The sequence below is a fragment of the Artemia sp. Qi Xiang Cuo genome, chromosome 18, assembly GCF_049724085.1.
Source record: "Artemia sp. Qi Xiang Cuo chromosome 18, ASM4972408v1, whole genome shotgun sequence".
NCBI lineage: Eukaryota > Metazoa > Arthropoda > Branchiopoda > Anostraca > Artemiidae > Artemia > Artemia sp. Qi Xiang Cuo.
The window spans coordinates 54,346,335-54,371,380 of NC_142811.1; the positions used below are offsets into that span (position 1 = coordinate 54,346,335).

Below are 25,046 nucleotides of genomic sequence, written 5' to 3' on the forward strand. Positions count from 1 at the left end.
GTTGAGGGGGAGTGTCCTCTATATAAACATTTTTTATATATGGGAATAGACTATACCGACCAAAATGATTACCTAAAATTTTGTATGAGATGTGCTTGGGGGAATAATGGGAGGGGGGGGCGGGGGGGCTAGTTGCCCTCCAATAATTTTTAGCTATGAAAAAACGCATCAGTCAGTTTAATTTCCAATCGAATGAGCCTGTTTTGAAGTTTCTACGACAACGCCTTCTATAAAAACCTTATATGCCCCCAGGGCATAACTTAAAACTCTTACCCTGAGGGTTGTGGGGGAGTGTCCTCCTCAAAAATATGTTTTCTATCTGGAAATCAACTACGCTGAACAAAAGTAGTATCTCAAAATTTTGATTGGGGGTGTTTGGAGGAATGATGGGCGTGGGGAGTGGCTAGGTGCCCTCCAATCACTTTTGACTATTGAAAAGGGCACTAGAACTCTCGATTTCCAATCGAATTAGCCTCCTTTGAAGTTTCTACGATGGCCCCTTCCGTATGAAGTCCCTCTGGGAAAAATAATAATAATAAAACATTGGAGCCGTATAGCCTTTATTATAGGCAACGCTACAGCGTTGGCTCTGATATCGAAAAAGGGGTATTTTCAAAAACTAAGGATGGGGGTAAATGCCCCCTTCCAATCACGCCTCTGGGGTATAGGACAGCAATATCTCTTTATATCTTAGTCTGAACCGAGAAATTCGACGTTCGAAAACGTCTCATTTTAACATTATCCGGTCAGAAGTAGTTTTTATTAATTTAAAGCGATTGTGTTGTGTTTGTGTTATATATAGGTGGAATTACACGATCTTCGATCTAAAAATTTGTCTATTGTTACACTCATTTTTTTTTAATTTTGTATTTTATGTTTTTAATTTTAAAGGTTTGGAGGTTAAAATAGCCAAAACCCGACGTCTTAATGTTGAATCTATAGGAATAAAACTGGAAAGACTCAATCCTATCCAAACTTGTTTAATATGCTTATTGTCGAATTGAAAAACAAAATTTTTATTTGTTTGAAAGTCAATGCTTTGCTAATTTGAAATAATTGCCAGGAATATGATGGTTTCCCTTTTGATGTTCAACTTATCGGTTTTATTGCTGCATTTTCAAAGATTGGAGCAGGACGCTATGTCTGTTGAGTTTTAACAATATTGAAAGCAATATTTATTAATACCGGTAGTGAAGATTAGGCCTGACAATATTGATTTACGCTGTAGTTCACAATAACCTGAAACATCAATAGCGTCGAAATAATACAGCTTGTGACTATTCTTGATGTTCTTGATGTCCGATGTTCTTAGAAATTTCTAACGAAAATGAACTGTAACTTTTTTTGGAAATAATCATTTCTGCATACTTCGACTTTCACACAAAAATATGATTTCTGAAGAAAATGAAGCCGTGTGTTTTGTTTCTAATTTTATTTCTGAATTTAATTTTTGTTATAATGTTTTAAATATTTCTAAATTTTTGTTTCTAATATGATTTCTAAACCCGAGTTATGTCTGATGTTTCAAATAAAGTTGACGAATTAACCGAGACTTTTTTCAAAAGGGAGGACCACAAGAGGGAGCAGTAGGGGTTTCTTTTTCTTCCTTTTTCAGATTTTATCTTACACTCTTGGCGAAAAATTTTATCTATTTTTATTGTCTTCGGAATAATTTATAGGCTTCCGGGAAAAATATTTACGAAATTATGATTCGATCATTTAGAGACTTATAATACGGCCCTGGTCCATATATTTGCGGAATTTGGGGAATATTTGGGGAATTTTAATGCTTTTCAGATATTTGGGACAGGTTATATGCTTTTGATAAAGACTGATTAGAGTTGTAAGAATTGTTCAGCCGTTTTTGTAACCTTTATATCAGCATTCTTTGTATAAATTCAAAAAGATAGTTTAGTGCTTAAGTTCAAGCTAAGTAACTATGCAGTAACTATGGTATTGACTGTTAATTAAAATAATAGGTTCATGTTAGTTTTATTTCCAACTGTTATCCAAATTGGGGTGCAATCGGGCTGGCTCGATGGGCTAAGTTGGAAATTAATTAAAAAAAACTTTTTCCCCAAAATTAGTTTTTCAAAGAAAAGTAAAGAAGTCCATTAAACCAAAAATGAGCAAAAAGTAAAATCAAATAATCTACCAAGCGTGAAACTACCACAAATCAGCATCGATAAATATATGAAACCCAAAACAAACAGAAATTACAATAAATAACCGATTCAAACTCAAAACGAGAAGAAATTAACATAAGTTGGGATCAAGCCCCCTATGCCTTCCCAAGGCCAGAACATAATTTGCACTTTACTGAAAAAAATATAAATGTTTTCACTTTTATAACTTTAATAAATCAAATAATATTAATATTTTGATTGCTAATTATCTGTATAAAGTGCAAATTATGTTCTGGCCTTGGGAAGGCATAGGGGTTTGGAGCCCAACTTGTGTTAATTTCTGCTCGTTTTGAGTTTTACTCTATCTGAGTTTGACTATCAAATCTATTTATAAAAACCTTATATGCCCCCAAGGTATAACTTACAACCTTTGCCCTGTGGGCTCTGGGGGGTTTGTCATCCTCAAATACATAATTTACAGAACTTTGAACTACGTTGAACAAAATAGCTACCTCTAAAATTTGATTTAATATTTTTGGAGAAAAGGTGGGCGTGAGAGGGAGGTTAATTACTCTCCACTCACTTTCGACCATTAAAAAGGGCAATCTCAATTTCCAATCAAATGAGCCCTTTTTGAAATCTCTACAACAATTTTCTATGTAAACCTTATATGCCCCCAGGGAATAACTTACAACACTTGTCCTGAGGGCTGGGGGGCGGGGGTTGTCATCATCAAAGACCTAATTTCCAGAACTTTGAACATAATGGCTATCTGAAAATTTTGATTGGATGTTTTTGGGGGAATGGTGGGCGTGAGAGGGGGGATAGTTACCCTCCAATTACTTTCAACTATTAAAAAGGGATCTAGCCCTCTCAATTTCCTATTGAATGAGCTCCTTTTGAAGTTTTTACGACAACTCTATCTATAAAAACCTTATATGCCCCCAGGGCATAACTAACAACCTTTGCCCTGGGGGCTCTGAGGGGTTTCTCATCCTTAAATAGATAATTTCCAGAACTTTCAACTACGTTGAACAAAATGGCTATCTATAAACTGTGATTGTATGTGTTTGGGGAAAAGGTGGGCGTGAGAGGGGGGTTAATTGCCTTCCAATTACTTTTGACTGTTAGAAAGGGCAATAGCCCTTCGAATTTCCAATTGATCGAATCCTTCTTGAAGTTTTATAACTAAGCATTCTATAAAAACCTTATATGTCCCCAGGGCAAAACTTACAACCCTTGCCACAACGACTGTGGGGGGGGGGGTGTCCTCCTCAAAAACATAATTTCTATCTGGAAATAAACTATGCTGAACAAAATGGCTATCTCAAAATTATGATTGGATGTGTTTCGGGAACTGGTGGGCGTGGAAGGAGTGTTAATTGCCTTCCAATCATTTTCGACTATTAAAAAGGGCACAAGCCACTCCAATTTCCACTGCAATGAGCCCTTTTCGAAGTTGCTACGACAACTTCTTCGATACGAAGCGCCCTTGTCTAAAGGAAAAAAAATAATAAATAATACATTGTGCCAACATCGTTCTTATATCATCCTAATTTACCATCCGTCGTCACCTCTGCTCAAATCCTTCTGAATAGAGTACAGGAGTGGTGTCTCGTTAACTGCATGACCATTAACAGCAAGAAAAGTCAGGTTGTATTATTTCGAACCCCTTACAAAAAAAATGAAGCTCAGCAAGCACTTGGCCTAAAATATTCCACCAATCTCCTCCCCCAGGTCGAAGTTGCCAAGTTTCTTTGTGTCCACATAGACTCCTCCCTACCATTTGAAACACATGTTTTCTACATCAGAGCCATAATCTTGCGACAGGTGAGTATGATTAATCGTGTGAGTAATTTTCTTCCTCCTGATATCCTTGTCACCCTTTATTACTCTTTTATTTACCCATATATCTCATACTGCGGATCTGTTAGGGGGAACACTTATCCTTCAGTTACCAATAAATTAGAATCTGCCTAAAATCGTGCCGTCAAAGCAGTTTCTCAGCTGCCCCGACTATATCCCACCCAGGACTTGTACTCCAATTTTAGTATTATCGCTTTTGAACAAATCATTAAAAAATTAAATCTTTCCCGTGCATATTCCGCTCATTATAAGAATCTTCCTCTCCAATTATGTTCTTATTTTATTTGTAATAATTCTGAAGACCTATGTGTTCGTTCATCCAACCGTTCCTTTATTGTCCCCAAGTGTGTCTCTAGCTCCGCCCAGCGATCTCCCATTTATAAATCTATACTTCAATGGAATATAATACCCTCCAGTAGCTATCCTCAAGTTTTCGCACGCTGTATAACAATGTTACTAAACTTCGATATTATAATTTTCTAAATTTTTAATCAATTTGCTTTAATTTACCCTTGTTTTCTCTTTCCTTTTCTTTTTCTTCTTTTTTTTCTCTTCTTCATTTTCAATTTTATGTTGTTATGGTCCTCAAGAAGTTCGCTTCCAGGATCCTTATTATTATTGGTGTTATGTTCCATTTTTATTTGAATAAATTGAATTGAATTGAATATGCCCCCATGGCATAACTTATAACCCTTGCCTTGGGGGCGGTGGGGGAGTGTCCTCATCAAAACATAATTTCTATCTTGAATTGGACTACGTAGAACAAAATGGTTAACTCAAAATTTTGTTAAAGCGTTCTCGGGGCATTGTTTGTCGTGAAAGGTACTTTAGTGGTTTTCCGACGGCTTTCGATTACTATAAACAGCATTAGCCTCTTCGCATTATTATTAAATAAGTTCTTTTCGAAGTTTCTACGACAACTCCTTCGATACGAAGTGCCCTGTTATGGGAAAAAAAATACATTTGCCAACATCGTGCATTACTTAGGCAGCGCGATTGCGCTGCCTATGATTCCAGTGGGCAAAGACAGTCCCAACTATTCCTATTGTCTTTTTTAGTACTTCTAAAAGGAGTTATGCTGTTCTAGGTTTTGAATTAGATACACAATTTACGGGCGTAGGGTAAAAATCACTTTCTAGCTATTTTATTTTATATTTCCAAGCAAAGTATTTGAGTTAGGTCGCTAAGGCTTTGAGAGATTTTCCAGAATTGATATGTGACCTAATTTCTGGAAGCTCAGTCCATCTGGCTCCACTACCTTCTTTAAGGTGGTACGGTACCTTATAGGACCCTACCCTGTTTATTATAAATTATGTCAGTTTGTGTGACCAAACTGTTTATGATTGATTGGGCAGTCTTGTTATAACTTGTAGAGTTTGGATAAGAGATCTGAATAAATGACAGGAAACTAAAAGCTGACACCCACTTTCCCAGAAATCTTAGAAAAACCATTTCTTGCATTTTTTGCTGGAGAGAGAAATATCCAGTTTTAATAAAAATTTACGTAATCGGAAAGTGTGATTATTTTTTTTTTGATTAAGTAGAGCAGAATTTTCTTTTTAAAGTTGAGGAAAGGGCAGTCCCAAAAAATGTTCTACCATTCTACCTAAAATTGTTCTACAAAGGAAATATCATTTGAACAATTTGGTCGGTTTGGCAACTCCCTGTGGTGTCACCTGTTTTGATTGACAAGCGACCAAAAGGGAGGCGAAAATTTGACTGAGAAGACTCTTAAGTAAAGTTTTTCAGTCAAACCACAAATTCTCGACAACCCTCGATCATAGCAAGTCCCTTGGGATAATTCACTAATGGGCCCTTTGTCTTTGTGATGGTTAGCTGACACTGGAGCTTGCAAATTAATTTATAGGTACTGTATCACCTCAAAATACCAAAGAAATGTTGTCTGAAAAGTGATACTCTGGGGATGCACACAGGTTTGAAAACTTCCTCCCTGCTCTCCAGTACTTCTGTCGACGTTTTTAACTTTCCTGGAAACTCCTGGGTGTTTTATACGATTAATTCGTTCTTGCCTTTTTCTTGAATCCCATCTTCCTCCTAAAAAGTTGGCCTCCACTATGAAATTATTTACAGCATATTGGGATTAGCGCCCGTGAAAACTAATAAATGGCTTCTATTTATTTTACCATTGTTAGCCATTAACTTTGAACTTCAAATTACTGAAAATATGTTTCTGTAGGGGATTTTGTTTTAATATAGGATTATCAATTCCAGGGCTAATTATAGCTTTCAAAACTCTTATTTTTGCTATTTCATAGTTCTTATCTTTTGTTATTGAAAGTATCGTTCGAAAAAGAAGCGTCTGTGTTGAATATATGAATTCCTGGAAATGCCTGCAGCTGAACATTATAGACCTATTGACCATTGAATTATTCCAAATGGTTTTTGAATTGAATTTATGTTCATCCAATCAAAGGATAAAATGCTTGTCGTCCCCAAGGAGATACGAATGAGATAATCCTATAGGAAATAACGAAGTTACTTTTTTGTTTGAATTAGTCTCTATTTACAGGACGTTTCCAAAAGTATCTAGGAAGTTAATTTCCGATCCTTTTTTTTTATTAATATTTGAAAAAGCTACGAGATAGTAAATATTGAAGTATTTTCTTTCCAAGAAGCTATATGTTTGAGAAAAATGTATCTATCAAAGTCTTTTTTTTTTAACTTTTTCGTATGTTGACCAATGGTCTGTGTAGCGCAGATACCGATCTCCTGATTTTTTGCCTTCGGCCAGGAGTGCAATGTGTGTTTGGGGGCAAAATCTTCTATCGAAATCCCTTCTTTTTAGTCGATAAAGTGGATGTTTTGTCGAACTATTTTTGCACTTTTTTTATGTTTTTTTTTTTGTGTCATAGTTGCTATATATTGAAAATGAAGACTCTTCCTCCGATGTAATTGAATGCGATGTAATTGAATGTTTTGTTGTACAATCCAAAATTTCGGGTTTATTTCGGCACTTTTTGGCTGTGTTTCCGGGGTCAAGTTTTATTTTTCCCAAATTTAAGAAATTCCTCAAGTCACTTCTTAGGGATAGGCTATAAGCAAAAGAACATGAATTTTCGTAGACGTGATACAAGAACAAATCTCTGTAAATTTCAAACTAATCACCACACCAGAAACGGCGCTCAAAATTGGTTTCTTAGAGAGGATGAAGATATTATTGAAAATAGAAGGTTGCTTGTATTTCAGTTTATTTTAGTATTTGTGTCTGTGAAATTGAAACTAACATGAAATGCTATTATTCTGGGTATTTAACACGAAATAGACTCAAGAATTACGTTTAGGTTAGATCTCAGAACACCGGTTTCGTAACAACAAAGAAAGTGACGGGTGGTAGAATGCACTGGACTTGTATAATTTGGGCTATATATTTGCACATTCGGGAGGGGGGTAGGTTAGGTTAAGGGCACTGTCCAAATACTTGACCACCACCACCCCACCCCCTAATGTGCAAATATATAGCCCAAAATATATAATATATAAACTAAAGGTTATATGAAGCTTATATTTCATTAGGATTAACCTAACTTCACTTCTTGGTTGTGTTTCCTTTAATAAACAAGAACCTTATCCTGTCATTGAGAATCTTTTGGGTATAATTTGACCAGATAGTCGATACAATTTATCTCAAAGTGTTGGCAACATTGCAGAGAATCAATATTTAGCATTTAACGAAACAAAAACATCTTTGCATGCTGACCAATGGTCCGCGTAGCGCAGGTACAGATCTCCTGATTCGATGCCCTCGGCCGGGAGTGCAATGCTTGGTTCGGGGCAAGTCATACGACCCTTCCCGGGCTTTCCCCAGATTTCTCCAGGTAACCATTTGGAGCCGGGTTGACTCTTGCTGAGCTTACAGAGTCACATCGTTGAACCTGGTTCAATTTAATATCATCTGCGACACCATCAAGAGCGGATCCAGGATTTTTGTTCGGGGGGGGGGGTTACTAATTTTTAACTCGGTTTTCAACTAATTTTTCTAATTTTTACTAAGGTTTTTACTAATTTTTGACTCGGTCAAAAATTTGGGGGGGGGGACAAACCGGGTAACCCCCCCCCTGGATACGGCCTTGGACACCGTGACACTAACCCCTGTGCTTGTAGACATAGGCATAGACATAGGACTCGGCTAGCACGGCTCAGATATTTCCTGGTCGTAATTTCGAACAGGCAGACAGTGTCCGATCATAAGCCAGGGTAGATCTGACAACCCCCAAAAGGGCGCTTTCCTGAAAACCCACCGTTTACAAAAGACGATGGTTATATACGTTAGGAGAATGGGGTTTGTGACTACAAAATAGTAAAGTGAATAACAAGATAACACTAGATTTTATGTGGAAAGCCTCAAAACATTACCTATATGATGCGGACCATTGGATGTTAGACAAATATAAGAGCCAACTGTTTCGAGGGACAAATACTTAACTTTTTAAACCCCTTTCTTATATACAACTTAAGTAGTATGGTCTCTGGCATAATATGCTGGTGTTTTTTCTAATCATTCCAATATAAGTACCTTTCGTATAAAATTCATATTCTCGTTTATTTTAAACCAAAAAATATTTGTATATATCACATTTATGTGCTAGGTACTGCCAAATTACAGGGGGATTATCACTGTGGTTCTTTGACACTTCACAATCATGCACATAAATCCTGCTTTTGTCTGCTCTTTTGATATTTGAGCAGGAATAAGTTCGGTTTTTACAAGAGTCAAATGTCGTTCCAGCAGCCGTATTTTACATCACTCGATGAAAATCGTAGGCGAATATTGACTTCGCTTCTGCTTCGGGTCTAAGTTTGAAAAATTTGGTTTTCCAGCTGGCAAAATTGCGTTTTAAAAATTTTCTATTATGTACTCATGTCTCATGTCTGCTCTTTTGTTCTTAATCAGCTTAATCAGCTTAATCAGCTTTAGTCTTAGTTTCAATAGGAGTCAAATTTCGTTTCGGCAACAATATTTCACATGGTTCCATTCGAGTAGGCGAAAATCCGGCTCTCTTTTCTTCGGCTCTCTTTCTGTTGAAGTTTAAAATCCATTTCTCCGGCCGGTAAAATTGTGTGTAAAATAAATAAAACGCCTTCCTGTCCATGCACCGATAAAAATGCGCCATTGGGATTATTTTTTGAATATGAATTAAAAGGAATATCTCTTTTTCAAAAAAAAAATCGTTAACTCACATGAATTTGGCATTTAATGTGACAGTAGATGGAACAACCATAGTAACATTGCTTGTTCGTTTCTTCTGGGCAAAATTTGCAGCCTTCTGTCAGAACTTAGACTTTAAACCTTGTTTCTAATGGGATTTTTTTTTAACCTTGTATTTTGTGTTCACATTAGAAAAACTGATATGTATTTAAAATAATACACTAGAAATTATTGCATGAAATTCAAATATGTATTTTTTTTTAAATATGGTGTTAAAAGTGGTTAGTCATTTTAATTATCTCTATTGCACAATTTTGACACGACACTGACAATTTGACATTTGATGCTTTGCTTTTATTCCTGGAAGAAATTGCACAGGTTGACCTATTGATTCTGTTACTATTTATCACTTACATATAAATGATTCATATATCTTTTATCAAAACTTTTCATAGCAGAACAGCTAATCCCAGATAAATCGTTGCTGAAGAATTTGTAATAATAAAACAATTGAATGGACAACAGCGTGGTCATGAACGCAGTCCACGAGCTTTCTGTTGATTCTCTTCCTGCTTATACTGGTACAACCTTCAGTTACTACATGTCAAGTGTCAGTAGTAATCTATTGAAAAGAAACGGAATGATTTAGATTTCCGGTAATGTTGAGTATTGCCTTGCTGTTCGAGCGCAAACTATTTTTGAGAATTGCCACAAATGAAGTGAACGCTGCCTGAAGCGAAAAGACGCCTATAGACTAATGAATAAAGCCTTATTTGGTGACTGTAATATTCTAGGGTATATGTGCTTTTTATATAATTCATCCAAAAGTTGCCACGGAAACTTTTGTTTGAAATTGAAATCCACTTTCAATCAGAAATACTAGCCGCAATTGGCCTAGCGACATCACTTGGTCGTGTTCGCTCGTCGAAGTATACCGCCTTCTGTCAAATTTAGCTTTAGATTCGAAGGCTTTCTAGAAGTTAGTCTTTCGATTATGTCATCTGCTATTTCTTGGCGTATAACATTCGTTTGTGCTTGATTCTGTCGTCTGTCGTCGAAGTCTTGTAGCAAATCCTAGACTGCTGGCGCTTGATGCACAACTTGGAAAATGTCCAGATTTGTGACATTGACACGTTAGCAATCTCATGAAAGCTCTTTTGAATGACCTGTTGAATATTGTGTAAATAATTGGATTTATAGTTGAAGATACATAGCCGAGCCATAAGCATATTGCAACTAAAAAATCGTTGAGGTGGCACTCGGGACATGTTGCCATTATTATATTGAGGATGAAGAATGGTGCCCAGCAAATGACGAAGGTGAAAAAGACAATGCCAAGGACCTGAAATAAAAGGAAATATAGGGGAAATGATAATTAAGTGAAGTGTATAGGAATTGTAAGGGAAAAGAAGTTATACTGAGGATGAAGAATGGTGCCCAATGACGAAGGTTAAAAGGCAATACGAAGAACTTAAGGAATGTAAGCGAAAATGATGAATAGGGAATAACTTAGAAAATTGTCAAGTAAATGAAAACTGACACTAAGCAATGTTAAACTTTGAACTAAGCAATGATAGTCTCACGTGGTGATTTTGTAAAATAACAAAACCCGCTTTACTCCTTAATTAATTAAACTTAGGAAAAACTACATGGGATAAATGATCTTTAAACTAAGTTAAACTAGCCAGGGCGCCAAGGAATAATCTCTTCCCTTGGTCTCGGAACTGTTCTTTTCTTATAATAGTATATATTTGTTCCATGAATATAATACTTTTAAAGAATGCCAGAGAATTTATCTTTTTTATGGTTTTAATTACGTTTGGTTATAGTTTAATAATTTTACATATTTTGAACTATTATTTGTGTATACAATCAGTTTTTTTTCCTTTTCAATATCAGATCCACTCTCCAATGTATTACTTAATTTTCTTTTCCCTATTGACCTCATGGTCTCCCTTGTACGATATTTAGGTAGGGCGGTAAGGGACAAATGCTAAATTGAGTTAGACGTTTGTAAATTTTTTAGGTTGTATTTCCATTTTCAGTCGATCGGTAAACCATTTATCTAAATTCCAGCAATTAACTGAGTTCAGCAGGGAGAAAGTTCAGCATTTAAGCATTACACAGTCTTTTTTATGGTTTCTTACCGATTTTTTATCGAAAGCTTTTTTTCCGATTTCTTACCAAATGCTTTGGTTTTAGTAGTTCGTCTTTGACCTGTAGTTTGTCTGGAATTTTTGCAAATCCCAGAAATTAACTGAGTTCAGTAAGGAAAAAAGATCAGCATTCCATCCACAATCATTATAGTTTTTTTTTTTTTTTTTTTTTTTACCTGCTTTCTTACAAATTCTTCTTAACCCATAATTTATTATTATTATTATTACCGATTTCTTACCCGATGGTTCTTTTTTATTTTTTTTTGGCTTGAATAGTTCGTTTTGGACCTGTAGTTGGTCTGTAATTTTTCTAAATTCCAATAATTAACTGAGTTCAGTAAGACAAGAAAAAATTTGCATTTCTCAATCAGTATATAGTTTTTACTTCTTCTTCTTTTTTTTACTGCTTTCTTACAAATTCTTTACCGATAGTTTATTATTATTATTATTATACCGACTTCTTACCGAATGATTCTTTTATTTACTTTTTTTCTTTGGTTTGATTAGTTTGTTCAGCACTTTTCAAGCATTATCCGTACAGTTGTTGGTTTTTCTTTTCTTACTGATTTTTTACCGATAGTTTTTTTATTTTACCGATTTACCGATTTCCTACCGGGTGATTATTTTCTTCTTTTTTTCTTTGACTCTAGTAGGCTACTTCTTCTTTGACATTTATTGTTATTATGTCGACAAAAGGAACGTTAAAAATGTTCTGGCCTTGCTGTGAGGCTCATTATAACCTTGAGAAAACCAATATCAGAACTTTTTTTTTCACTAACTAGTAGAATTTGGGTTTTTGTATTTGTCCCATTATCACAGGAGTGGGGCTATGTGTATCTTAAGATACAGAAAAGCATAGAAAGAAGCTTAAAAAAAATAATAAGATTGATATTAGAGAAAATGTAGATTGCAAAATATAGAAGCACAGGCGAATTCTTGGAATTTCTAAAAAGGATAATATATTTTATTCCGTAATATTTGTGGGAAAACCTGATAGTGGTAATCTGAAATAAAATTGTGTTACGATTATAAATTGTTGTATGTAGAGATGCCAAATCTATAAATATTTGAAAGGGTGCTATTTACTTAGTACGTAGCTTGAGAGGGTCTAGTGAAAAACCTAAGGCCGAATTGAGCACTAGTTAAAATTTTGCAGAAAAAAGAGGGGTTGAGGGGTGGCGTGCATCCACGTATGTAGGTCAGTTTTTTTTTTTTTTTTCGTTTTTATGTCGCTCTTTACTTTCCTTTGGAAAACGCTTTTGTTTGACTAACCATGAAAATGCGCAGAGAAATTCAAGTAAGATAAACACACCGCGAATATTTCGCCTATATAAACAACTAAGCAACAATTTTCGAAAATTTTCGGCACAAGCGAAAGAAAAAACAAGAATGACAACTCAAAAACTGTGTGAACTTTAAAAGAAAAATAAAGCGTTAAAGCAAAATAAGAGCAAAGTGTAGATTAAAATCTAAATGATCTGAGTAACTTTTTTTTAATGATTTGAGTAACTGTTGTTATAAAAGGGTTGGTACCCGAATTTGGTAATTAACAATTCAAAAGGCTGAATTTAGTGAGCTCATAGTATGTTTTGACGTGTTAAAAAGGAAAAATCAAAACAACGAAAAATGAAAAATCATACGAAAAACTAATTTACGATGTATGTAGGTTATCTGTGTACATATCGTCGGGGCAGGCCCTATAGCCGCATTTGAAATTCATAGCTTAACAACCTTGGAAGAGCTATATAGTGTTTTAATTTGTTGAAAAGGAAAGATTCCACCAACCGACTTTAGAAGAAAAAAGTGAAAAGCAAAATAAACAAAAAAAGAAGAAAACATAAAAATAAACAAAACGAAGATCAAAGAAAAAATGCAAAAAGTTTCACAATCAGTTGATTTGTAGTTCAAATTATGTATATACTTTTTTTTAGGTTTGCACACTCAGTTGGCTTTTAGTTCGTTTTTCTTTTTTATTACCCCTAATTTAAAATATTGAGATAGCCCCATAGTAGGTTTGTTTTTACAAGGGTGAAATTTATTCATAGGTGAAGACAAAAATATGATCTAGTTCCTTTTTTTCTACACACCAGTTCTGACAAAACGTATCTCTACAAAAGTATTTCCTTACCTTGGATGCTTTTTGTTCGTTTGCTAAGGCTACTGCCGTTGTTATATGAGGTTCTTGATTTTCCCTCCTCCTCCTAATTGATCCCTGAGGGGGGATCAGTCTTCTAACTGAATTTTGTGATGGCTGAATTATCGAGTGGGAGCTTAGGCCAATCGCACTCTTTAGTCGTAGAATTTTTATCTCTTTGGGAATTGATGCTGGCGTTTGTGTTCCTTGACTCCTTTTAAGTGTCACCCAATAAATTTCATCTTTATGACTTTCATGGCCGACATTAATATCTCTGGATCGACCGTTTCTAAGGCTGGATATCTTTTTTGAAGCATTGCCTACCTAAAATTGCATAGCCTGTTAAATGAATAGGGAACAAAAGCATAAGCCTAGGCTACTGGGCCAAAAAAAAATGTAGGCTATCTGATTTTCTAGTGATCGATAAGTTATTATTTGGGTTGCTCTCTCTTCCTTTAATACATAAAATGTTGCCCAGCAACATTGCCATTTCGTAATAGTCAACACTGATAGATAAATTGGCATTTGATTTATTAATAATATTGCAAAAAAAAAAAAAACTTATATAAGTTTTTGGTGGTATAATCAGTTAAGGCGGTAAGTGCCAGCCAGTATACTAATCTGCTAACAATTATGTGACCTTATGCTACTGGTGCTTGAAATTCATATTTTTGTATTGTGCAGACGAAGTTCGTTTCTGATCCTAACAAGAGGGTATATGTTTTTTTATTTATTTATGTACTCTGATAGGCTGCTAGTTTAACATAAAAAAATATTCATAGTAAGAGTATGTGTAACTTTGAAGTAATTCAAGGGAACTGTATCTGGTACTTTGACGTAATGGGCGCCGCAAAGTAAGTGTAAAAATCTACATTGTGTGTGTGGGGGGGTCGACACAAATATAAACAAGTTATATGGTATTCTATGGAATTCATTGCAAAAAAGGCCACTAAGCCCTAGTAACTAGCACAATTGTAATTAATAACCAAAAACGAATAGGTTATCAACACGAACCGATTTAAATAAAAACTAGCCTATATGGCTCTACAATTTTCATTGTTTTATATTCTTGTCCTTAAGAGCCTTCCTAGTCGCCTTAAAGTGTCCTACATTCATTCACAATTACAGATATCCGCCGCCATTTTTTTCACACCCATAAGGGTTATTTCTGAGTTGTTTCATTATTTCACTGTCGTGCATCCACATGATTCACGCTCTTTTTCATTTAGTCATCCCAATAGTGTTACTACTAACCACAAACGACTCTACATCAACAAGCCGCCTGTGGACAACACAGCTACGCAGGCTCCTCCTCCGTCCCGATCTTTTCAAAGCCTCCCTCTTTGCTCCCTCCTAAGAGGCTCCAATTTCCCTGAAATCCTTCTTTACGCCCCCCCCCACCCCATTCGGGGACGACCTGCCTTTTGTTTGGCCCTGGATTGTTGCCCGGAAAGGAAAATCTTTGGCAATCTGTCATGCTTCATCTGCAGAACTTGTCCTATCCATCTCAACCTTTCTTTCAGCCGTAGAAGCCTTATAGCCCTTGGAATCTAAGTACGGTAAAGTATATATCCCCATTAAACTTCGGTGCAACGCGCACCATACCAAGCTCGTCTCGTATCCCTGGTGGTGTAACGTACTACACTTTGAAAGGACGGGTCTAGATCCTAAAGTGTGATGGTATAGAGCTAATTCATAAACAAAAAAGTATTTAATTTTATAGTGTTTATTCTATATACTGGAAGATACATCAGTATTTTCTGCCTAGTTATCATGTTGTAAATAACGAAAGTGTCTGACTTTTGCCTTTGCATAATGAACATGTGCCAAACACCTCAACATTTCGGTTAGGCGGAAAAAACTGTCCTAGATAATATATTATATATACTAAAAATTTTAGATAAACTTAAGAAATATTAGATGCATGAAATATGGAAGATAAATAAGAATAGAACTAATCCCGATACAAATATACCCTGGAATCTATTTTGGGGTAGGCAAAAGTTGTGGGAAATGGAAGATTCGCCAAAACAGCTCTTTAAAAAACTGGTAATTTCAAGGCGAATTATCGTTAAATCTGCTATAAAAAAAAAATTAATATCAGAAAATCTGTTCTTTGTACTTAAAAGTCTAGAAAAATTTAAGAAAATATTGAATGCACGAAATGTGGAATATAAATAAGAATAGAACTATTCACGATACAAATATACCCTGGAATCTATTTTGGGGTAGGCAAAAGTTGTGGGAAATGGAAGATTCGCCAAAACAGCTCTTTAAAAAACTGGTAATTTCAAGGCGAATTATCGTTAAATCTGCTATAAAAAAAAACTAATAGCAGAAAATCTGTTCTTTGTACTTAAAAGTCTAGAAAAATTTAAGAAAATATTGAATGCACGAAATGTGGAAAATAAATAAGAATAGAACTATTCACGATACAAATATACCCTGGAATCTATTTTGGGGTAGGCAAAAGTTGTGGGAAATGGAAGATTCGCCAAAACAGCTCTTTAAAAAACTGGTAATTTCAAGGCGAATTATCGTTAAATCTGCTATAAAAAAAACTAATAGCAGAAAATCTGTTCTTTGTACTTAAAAGTCTAGAAAAATTTAAGAAAATATTGAATGCACGAAATGTGGAATATAAATAAGAATAGAACTATTCACGATACAAATATACCCTGGAATCTATTTTGGGGTAGGCAAAAGTTGTGGGAAATGGAAGATTCGCCAAAACAGCTCTTTAAAAAACTGGTAATTTCAAGGCGAATTATCGTTAAATCTGCTATAAAAAAAAAATTAATAGCAGAAAATCTGTTCTTTGTACTTAAAAGTCTAGAAAAATTTAAGAAAATATTGAATGCACGAAATGTGGAATATAAATAAGAATAGAACTATTCACGATACAAATATACCCTGGAATCTATTTTGGGGTAGGCAAAAGTTGTGGGAAATGGAAGATTCGCCAAGACAGCTCTTTAAAAAACTGGTAATTTCAAGGCGAATTATCGTTAAATCTGCTATAAAAAAAACTAATAGCAGAAAATCTGTTCTTTGTACTTAAAAGTCTAGAAAAATTTAAGAAAATATTGAATGCACGAAATGTGGAATATAAATAAGAATAGAACTATTCACGATACAAATATACCCTGGAATCTATTTTGGGGTAGGCAAAAGTTGTGGGAAATGGAAGATTCGCCAAAACAGCTCTTTAAAAAACTGGTAATTTCAAGGCGAATTATCGTTAAATCTGCTATAAAAAAAAACTAATAGCAGAAAATCTGTTCTTTGTACTTAAAAGTCTAGAAAAATTTAAGAAAATATCGAATGCACGAAATGTGGAATATAAATAAGAATAGAACTATTCACGATACAAATATACCCTATAATTTATTTTGGGGTGGGCAAAAGTTGTGGAGGCGTGGTAGATTCGCCAAAACAGTTCTTTTAAAAACCAGCAATTTCAAGGAGAATTATCATTAAATCTGGCAAAAATCATGAAATGTTAGGGGTCAAGCGTCTGAACCCCCCTGAAATATTGAGTTTTTTTCTCTTAATTTTATTTTTTTGTGTATCAGTGTCTCTGTTGTATTTTTCGACTATGCTTCTCCTCCTCTATAAGCTTCTGCCTGTGCCTATAGTTCTGAATTTTGCTAGTTTTACTCACCGTTCTCGCTAAATGTCCAACTCCATCGACATGATTTCTTGCTTTTTTTTTGAGGAGATTTATAGTTAGTATGTAGGATGTAACCATTATGAGCATTGGTATGTAAAAGGCAGCTAATGAACCAAACACAAAAAAGGCTCTGTTGTTGATCTGGCATTGCGGACCCTAGAAAAAAAGGAGAAGAAAGTATTAGCTTTTCAATCTTGTAGTTACTTTCACAGAGAAACAGAGCGACTATTTGCAAAAATGTGACTCTAAAACCTGTCGCTCTTTTACTGACTTAAATTTCGTGGTAACGAACTGTAAGTAAGGAGCGACCCGGCTCAATAGTAACTAAAACTCTAAATAACGGAATTTTGATACCAATAGATATATCAAAAGAACTGGATTTTTATGCTGATTTGGAATATATAAGTTTCATTAGATTTAGTTTTACCCATCAACGGTTAAGAGCCTGAGAAAATTTGCCTAGATTTTGAAAAAAGGGAGAAAGATTCCCTAAAAATCATAGAATCTTATTGAAACACACCATCAGATTTAGTGTATCAGAGAACCCTACTGTAGAGGTTTCAAGCTCCTATCTGCAAAATATGTGGAATTTTGAATTTTTTGCCAGAAGAAAGATTTTTTTTCAGTGGTGATCTTATCAACCGAGTGGGTCTAGAACATCGGGATAGGGCTCATTATAACGGAAATTAAAAGTTCTAGTGCCCTTTTTAAGTGACCAAAAATATTGAAGGACAACTAGGCCCCCTCCCACGTCGCTTTTTTCCCAAAATCGTCCGGTCAAAAATATGAGAGTGCTTTTTTGTTCAGCATAGTTAAAAGGTCTAATAACTATGTCTCTGGAGATAACACAATCCCCAAAGCCCCTGAGGAAAGGTCTTTAAGTTATAAAATTTGTCCGTTGTTTTCCCATAGTATTTGAAATTGGGAAGTATGCATACATTTTTTTTCGAGTGGGGATGGGAGGACGAATTTTCTGCTGGGGGGGGGACTTTGCCCGGGGAGAATTTTCCATGGAGAGGGATGTTTCCAGGGGTAAACTTTTTAGGAGAAATTATATACTCGGGAATTTGCCAGAATGCCTATACGAAACTTCTTTATATATCTTGCTTTCTCCTTACCGACTCAATTTTACGCTTGGAGGTGTTAAGGGTAATTGTCCGGGGTAAATTTTCTCCAGGATTGAATTGTCCAGAGAATATTTCCGTGGGGAGGGAATGTTTCCATGGAGGTGGAGCCAGTTATTTAAAAAACAACCGAGAATTAAATTTAGAAAAAACACTTTTTTCAACTGAAAGTAAGAAGCGACATTAAAACTTAAAACGAACAGAAATTATTACATATATGAAGGGGGTTGCCCCCTCATCAACAGCTCGCTAAAGGTTGAATTTTGTCCCAATTCTTTAAGAACGGCTCCTGAAACACAAGGTTCGTTTACAATGAACGATAAGAAGCTTTTTTAAAAGTACTAAAAAAACTTTAGCGCTAAACCGGCTCAAAAACCGGCCAGATAAATTACTGGTTAGTTCTTTCTAGGCTTCTAGGCGTTTGATTAGAAATTCTAGTAAAAAAAAATCTAATTGTGCTAAATAGTTGAACTATTCCCCTTTTTTAAAGAAACATAAAAAATAGCTACAAATATCACAAGTATTTATTGGATTTAAATGTAAAGAGCTTCTTCATTTAACTTCAAAAATACAATATCGTCCCCTTTCTTCTTTGCTCTATCTTGTACTCTAACTGTGTTTCTGTACCTTGATCCACGGTAATCATAGGCAGCGCAATACCAATCTGAACCATTCGATTATACAAAGGTGGGGTCCTTTGTCTCTTCAGAAATTAAATTTACAAGAACAATGAGATTAGTGGCTTGCCAAAATATGTTGCAGACATGAGCTAATGGAACAAAGCACAATTTTTTACTATAATTTTATAGGACAATAACCTCCCCTTTTATCTTTTTTTTTCTCTTCATATGGATTGCACACAATTTTAGAGTCTCGAATGGATGTTAAAAACTGAGTAAGTGACAGAAGATGTATGTTTTGAACTTCCTGTTAAAACCTCTGACAAATTCCTTCTTATCTTGAAAGCAGGACCGGGATAAAAAGTATTGTGAATCATCCGAAAGTCATCAGAACTGAAGTAGAAGACAAATTTTTAAAATGAAAACACTTAGTTTCGCGCTTTTGTTTTGCTTTTTTGCCGATACTCCACTGCTATTTTCTTCTTTTTTTAGTTTAAGCGATGAAATTTTGTTTTTGTGTTTATATCGATACCAAATGTAACTCCTTTTGAACCTTGCAATTATATAGACTCAAAATTTAAGTAAATCTTCCGATCAAGTAGCAGTAGGAACAAAATAAACGACTAGGTGTACCACCTAAAATAGTGGCCTGTTGCGGCCTGTATGGCCACCTAAAATAGCGGCCTGTTTCATTGCTTATGTTTGGCAATATCTAGGGCTAAAATCTGGGATAGAAGAAAGTAAAAAAAAAATCTTGCCGAACTGAATTTCAGAGGAAGGTTGCTCCCAAGAGGAAGGTTCAAAAGCCATCTGACGACTGGGTATAAAAATGCATGTTTTTTTATCTATTAAGCAAAAAAATGTATTTTCCAGGATTTGAATGAGATTAAGGGGTTAAATGTCAATTAAAAATAGCAAATATTTAGGATTAATATTCAGTGAGAATTGAAGATTCAGGTATTGAAAATTCAGGAGTTTTACTTTTATTTCGCAATTTTTCAGATAGGTATGTTTTTGCCTTTACAAACAATTTGGGGGGGGGGGGAGCTGATTCTACCTTATGATTTTGCGCGCATTGAACCCGTGTGCATGGAAAGTGAGCAACATATTTAGTACAAGCTAAAATTTGCTAGTGGCAAAACTTAGTGGTATAGCATACTTGCATAATGTTGCTGGGGTCTGTGACACCGAGTACAATGAGTGGTGAGGAAATGAGACCAGCTAGAAGCCAAACGAGAACGATTTTAATAACAACAAATCTTCGCGACGTGTTGAAATCAGACCGTCGTGCTTTGATCGGATTCCGAATTCCAATATATCGATTAACACTTATGAAGCACATGTGTAATATTGAAGATGAACAAGCAAGGACATCACAGGTTGCGTAGAAATTACACCAAGTTGAATTCAGGGGCCAGTAACCTAAAATAAGATACGTTGTTGATTCAAATCAAATCTATTGAGTTTTAATACTAATTTTCTTAAACTGTTAACAAATCAGCCTGGGATAGATCCAGATACTCTAATCCCCCGTAAGTGACTAGGAGCATTCTACCGTCACTTCAGTTTGAAAATTGGAATCACGCATGCACATTTGGTCTAAAAAGCTCTCGAACTTTTTTTTTTTTTTTTTTTTTTTTTTTTTTTTTTTTTTTTTTTTGCTTCAAGACAATTCTTGCTATCGAGTGGTCAACTTTAGGAAGAGCCGAAAAATAGCCAATTGTCTGAAAGCTGCCTAATTATAGTTTTCTAGTTTGCCTAAATAATCAAGGAAAAAAATATAGCCTACCCCGGAAAAAAATGTGTTCCCTGAATCCCAAAAAGCAGGCTCTCTCTAGATTTCTAGAGCAACATATTATTTTCTACAGTTGATTTTCTTAGAAATGGGTCTTAAACCAACCCGTGGGAAACCGAATTGATAAGTGATAGTGTCATTTTATTTGATCTACTGTAGCCTATTCGAAAAGCAACTGTTTCTTTAAAGATACTCTCAGAATATTTTGTTTCTCAAACAGTCCGTGATTGTGTTCACCACTATTCAGTATATAATTATTCTTCAAATTCTATTGTTACATTTTTTCTTTTTTTATTACTTATTTGTTATTTTAATCTTCCTCTGTTCATATTATGGTTGACCATTAATTCTCAAGATATAGCCTACGAAAATTTTGATTTATATGTTTCCTATTATTTATTTTTGATCTTTTAATGTACAGTATATTTTCTATTTTATTAGAGGTAATTGAAGTATGTTTTTTTCGTATCCGGGTTGTCAGTTCTATATCAAGTCTACTTCAATTAGTTGAGAGCACAGTTTATATAATTAGCAGTATGATCATTCTCTATCTCGCCCATTATAAAAACCCGGACCGGGGTGCGAGTGCTCCGGAGAACGTTTTGGCAGATATAAACATAGGCGTTTTCAGATCTTTTCACGGGTAGACAAGTCAGATTTCTCTTGGACGCGAAACTTGGCTTCAACGTTGGAACACTAATTTTGAAGAAACTAATTTTAAATTAATTTATTCCAATACATACATGAACACCGGTAGTTAGTAGTGTAATGTTATTATTAGATGTTTTTAGGAATTAAAAATAGGTTTCGAAGTCTCAAGTTGGTTTCAAAGGCATTTTGAGGAAGTTTCTGCCAAAATACGTGTTCCAGGGTAATTGGACCGCTGATGGCAGATCAAATGAGAGGAGCTGTTTGTACGCGCCGATATAAATATATATATATATATATATATATATATATATATATATATATATATATATATTTATATATATATATATATATATATATATATATATATATATATATATATATATATATATATATATATATATATATATATATATATATATATATATATATATATATATATATATATATATACTACAAAAACTTTGCGAAAAAGAAAGTTTTTTTTAAAGAAAAGTAAAGGCTATATTAAACTTAAGATTAGAAGAAATAAAATCCTACAATAATTTAAACTCAAAGCGACCAGAAATTACTATTAAAGAATAAAAAAGGAAAGGAGAATAATTGGTATGGTGGTAACACTGCATATAAATTTATATGAATGTATATATAGTGGGCTGTAATAATGCAAAAGATAAATATAACATTGGTTTAAGAATGGAAATAAAGACAAGGAATAAATTTACGACGATAATAAAGTAAAAAATAAATTTGAACAATGCCATAAAGCGATGACATTTGATTATGATCTGAGATTATTATCTGAGAAAATAAATATCACGACGTGAAAAAAAAATGATAAACTATCCAGTTGCGGATCCAGAGGGGGGGGGGGCGAGGGTTACCCCCGTAAAGTAGTCTAAAGTAGTGTAATTTACCAAATTAACGAATTTTTGAATTTATTGAAATGGGTCATACCTTTTGTTTGTGGGATAAGCCTTTTTTTCCGCCCCCCCCCCTAAAAAAATCCTGGATCCGCCTCTGAAACCATCACATCTGCACCATCACTTAGTAGAAGAAGAAAAAATTCATTATTTTCAAAGAATTTATCAACCCCCCCGACCCCTTTGTTTTTAAAATACGACCAATGCCGATAAGTTGAGTACACGTAAAAAATATAATAAGTAATAATTTTTATATAAATTAATTCATACCTGTGAGATGGGACACTTGCAAACCAATTGGCTGGCTCACCAAGTTTTTTTCTGCTTTCGCAATTACGAATAATGCACTTGGTAACCATTTCTCAGTGATTGACGATAACAGATTAATCCGCTAAGGCAGAAATAAGTGGGAGGAGCTTTTTGTTCGCACTGAGACCGAAGACCAGAAATGATCTGCGATAAGCTTACTGTCTATAAACTGTGGTTGAGAGTTACACGGTCGTAAGGCCATGCTTAAAAGGCCGGGTTTTAGGTGGAATAAAAAAAAATTGTTACAGCTGTTAGTTAAATGCTGTACAATACCAATGAGAAAACTGTGATTTAGCCAAAAAAAAAATCAGCCTTTTCTTAGATGTCTTAGGCTTTAGACACATTTTTCATCATATTCCCAGGGGGGGGGACCCTGTATCGATGGGTTTGTTTTGATAATTGTTACTAAAAATAAACGAAGTAGTATCTATTTTAATTGTATTTTTAGTCAGCTCAAGTCAACTCTTGGCGAATATTTTCTTTTATTTGTGGTTTACTCTGAACAAAAAATGCCGTCTATCAATTATTTGATGCACTTCGATAATAAGTACTCACTGCGTGGATACATTAGCCACGTTTTCAAGCTCAGCGGGTTCGAACACGGGATGTTCTCGTCTAGTTTCAAGTTTTTTGACTAGTTTTGTCTAGTTTCTGCGGGTTTGAAGCTTCAACCCCGTGTTTGATACACTAGATGCACTGATACACAACGCTTAATGCACTAGACGAGAACAACCCGTGTTCAAACCCGCTGATCCGTGGACAACCCGTCTTTAAACACGGGTTGTTCGCGTCTAGTGCATTAAGCGTTGTGCATCAGTGCATCTAGTGCATCAAACACGGGGTTGAAGCTTCGAACCCGCAGAAACTAGACGAAAAACTTGAAACTTTAAACCAGACGAGAAAAACCCGTGTTCGAACCCGCTAAGCCTGAAAACGCGGCTATTGATAACTTGTTTTTAGTATAGCCAACAGACCCCTGCTTTTACAAGTAAATAGACGTAAATGTTCACATAACCGTCAGCGAAAGTTTTCAAAAGACAAGGATATTTTTTATTTTCATTTTTACCAACTATGGAAAAGAATGGGAGAAAAGGGAAAAGGGAAATAAAAACATGCAACAAAAAAACCATAAAAAAAACAAAAAAAAAACAAAAAAAGGGACTCATCATAATGAGTCACTTCTGAGACGTTAGCAGATATTTCTACCTTTGTAATTACATAAGGAGTTGTTAAAAGCGCTCTAACTCGAAGAATCCACGGAAAAAGAAATTTATCAAATCCTTTTTATTTTCATAAGTTTACATAAACTTTCAGTTCTCCAAATTCACGAATGATCGTAGAAAATGGGAAAGAGCTTATTTGAATTCTAGTACCATTTTCTTAGTAACTAAGCGGATCACAAGCCATCGGAGAATTGGCTTAAGCTATTCTGTGTCGTAAAACAATAATTTTGGTGCAGATTGGGTCAAGATGCTATTGAGCAGAATCTCTGGTTTTTGCCACTACCCCCTAGCTTATCACATAAAACTCAATCACAGCAAACCCGAATGACCTGTGATGTACCCAATTTTCCACAAGCGGTCGTACAAGGGGAAGTACTTTATTTTAATTCTCCTGCCATTTTCTTATTAACAAAGGCGATAGCATGCCAGCTCAGAATTGATTTAAGTTATCCTATGTCGCAAAACAATAATTTTACTGACTTTTAGTAGTTACTATTTACAATGGTCTAGACTATGACAATAGTAATACTTGGCAATCGTCAAGGCCTTCTTACCTAAAAATCCTGACGTAGCTCCAAACGGCATAACAACCACTGATACAAGAAGATCAGCCATCGCTAGTGACACAAGAAACATATTTGTGACATTCTGTAATCGTCTCTCTAGAAAAACAGCAAGGCAAACTAAAACATTCCCAACAACACCAGCAAATATAAATATCACAGCAAATCCAAAAGACCAATCGTAATCCAAAGTTGCAGTTTTGTTAGTATATTCGTCGTTGTATTCCATGTTGTTGACTAAATGGCTTGTTTGTTAATGCAGTTAGGAGCTGATAGTTGTTCCGGACTGGTAGTTGAATCTGAGCCTGCTCGGAAAACACCTGGTTTGGAAATAGTCTGTTGCTCCAGCTTTCGGAACATTTTCTTGTTTTAGTTGTTCTTTTCTAAGGAAAGATGAAGTTAATAATCAGTAAGACGACGCTGCCTTTCCATCTACAAACGATAAAGAGGATAACACACTGAAAAAGGATAACATAGAAAAATAATTGAATGCAGGGGTCTAACCAGGATTTTTTCCGGGAGGTGGGCAAAAAAAATTCAAAAACGCATCTAAAATGTGCTTATAATCATTTTGTCCAGTTTTTAGGAGTCGGACAATTATTTGGGGGGCTCAAACACCCTAACCCTCCTGGATACGGCCTTGATTGAATGTTTTGGTTATAATTTCTAATAGCCATCCTCGGCAAAATAAAAAGCAGAATGAAAATAAAATTCAAAAT

At 35.0% G+C, this 25,046-nt stretch overlaps 2 protein-coding genes across 3 annotated transcripts in view; one reads left to right on the forward strand and one right to left on the reverse strand.

The window, feature by feature from the left end:
- Positions 1–25,046, forward strand: part of LOC148941649 (26S proteasome non-ATPase regulatory subunit 1-like) — a 775,304-nt gene that overhangs the window by 679,366 nt on the left and 70,892 nt on the right. The window lies entirely within an intron of this gene.
- Positions 8,541–24,573, reverse strand: LOC148941654 (5-hydroxytryptamine receptor 2A-like). Its single transcript, XM_089104031.1, has 5 exons — positions 24,319–24,573; positions 20,026–20,288; positions 17,114–17,278; positions 13,444–13,773; positions 8,541–10,501 (listed from the first exon to the last, which is right to left on the reverse strand). Exons 1-5 carry the CDS (start codon positions 24,554–24,556, stop codon positions 10,157–10,159), a joined length of 1,341 nt encoding a protein of 446 aa, XP_088960157.1. The 5' UTR covers positions 24,557–24,573; the 3' UTR covers positions 8,541–10,156.

What these genes read in the sequence shown, in the direction of transcription:
- LOC148941654 (XM_089104031.1), bottom strand. Translation starts at nt 24,556, where the DNA reads ATGGAATACAACGACGAATATACTAACAAAACTGCAACTTTGGATTAC. An exon ending in AGCTACGTCAGGATTTTTAG is followed by an intron (nt 20,289 to 24,318) that starts GTAAGAAGGCCT and finishes ATCTTATTTTAG; the next exon opens with GTTACTGGCCCCTGAATTCA. An exon ending in TTGGACATTTAGCGAGAACG is followed by an intron (nt 13,774 to 17,113) that starts GTGAGTAAAACT and finishes ATGCAATTTTAG; the next exon opens with GTAGGCAATGCTTCAAAAAA.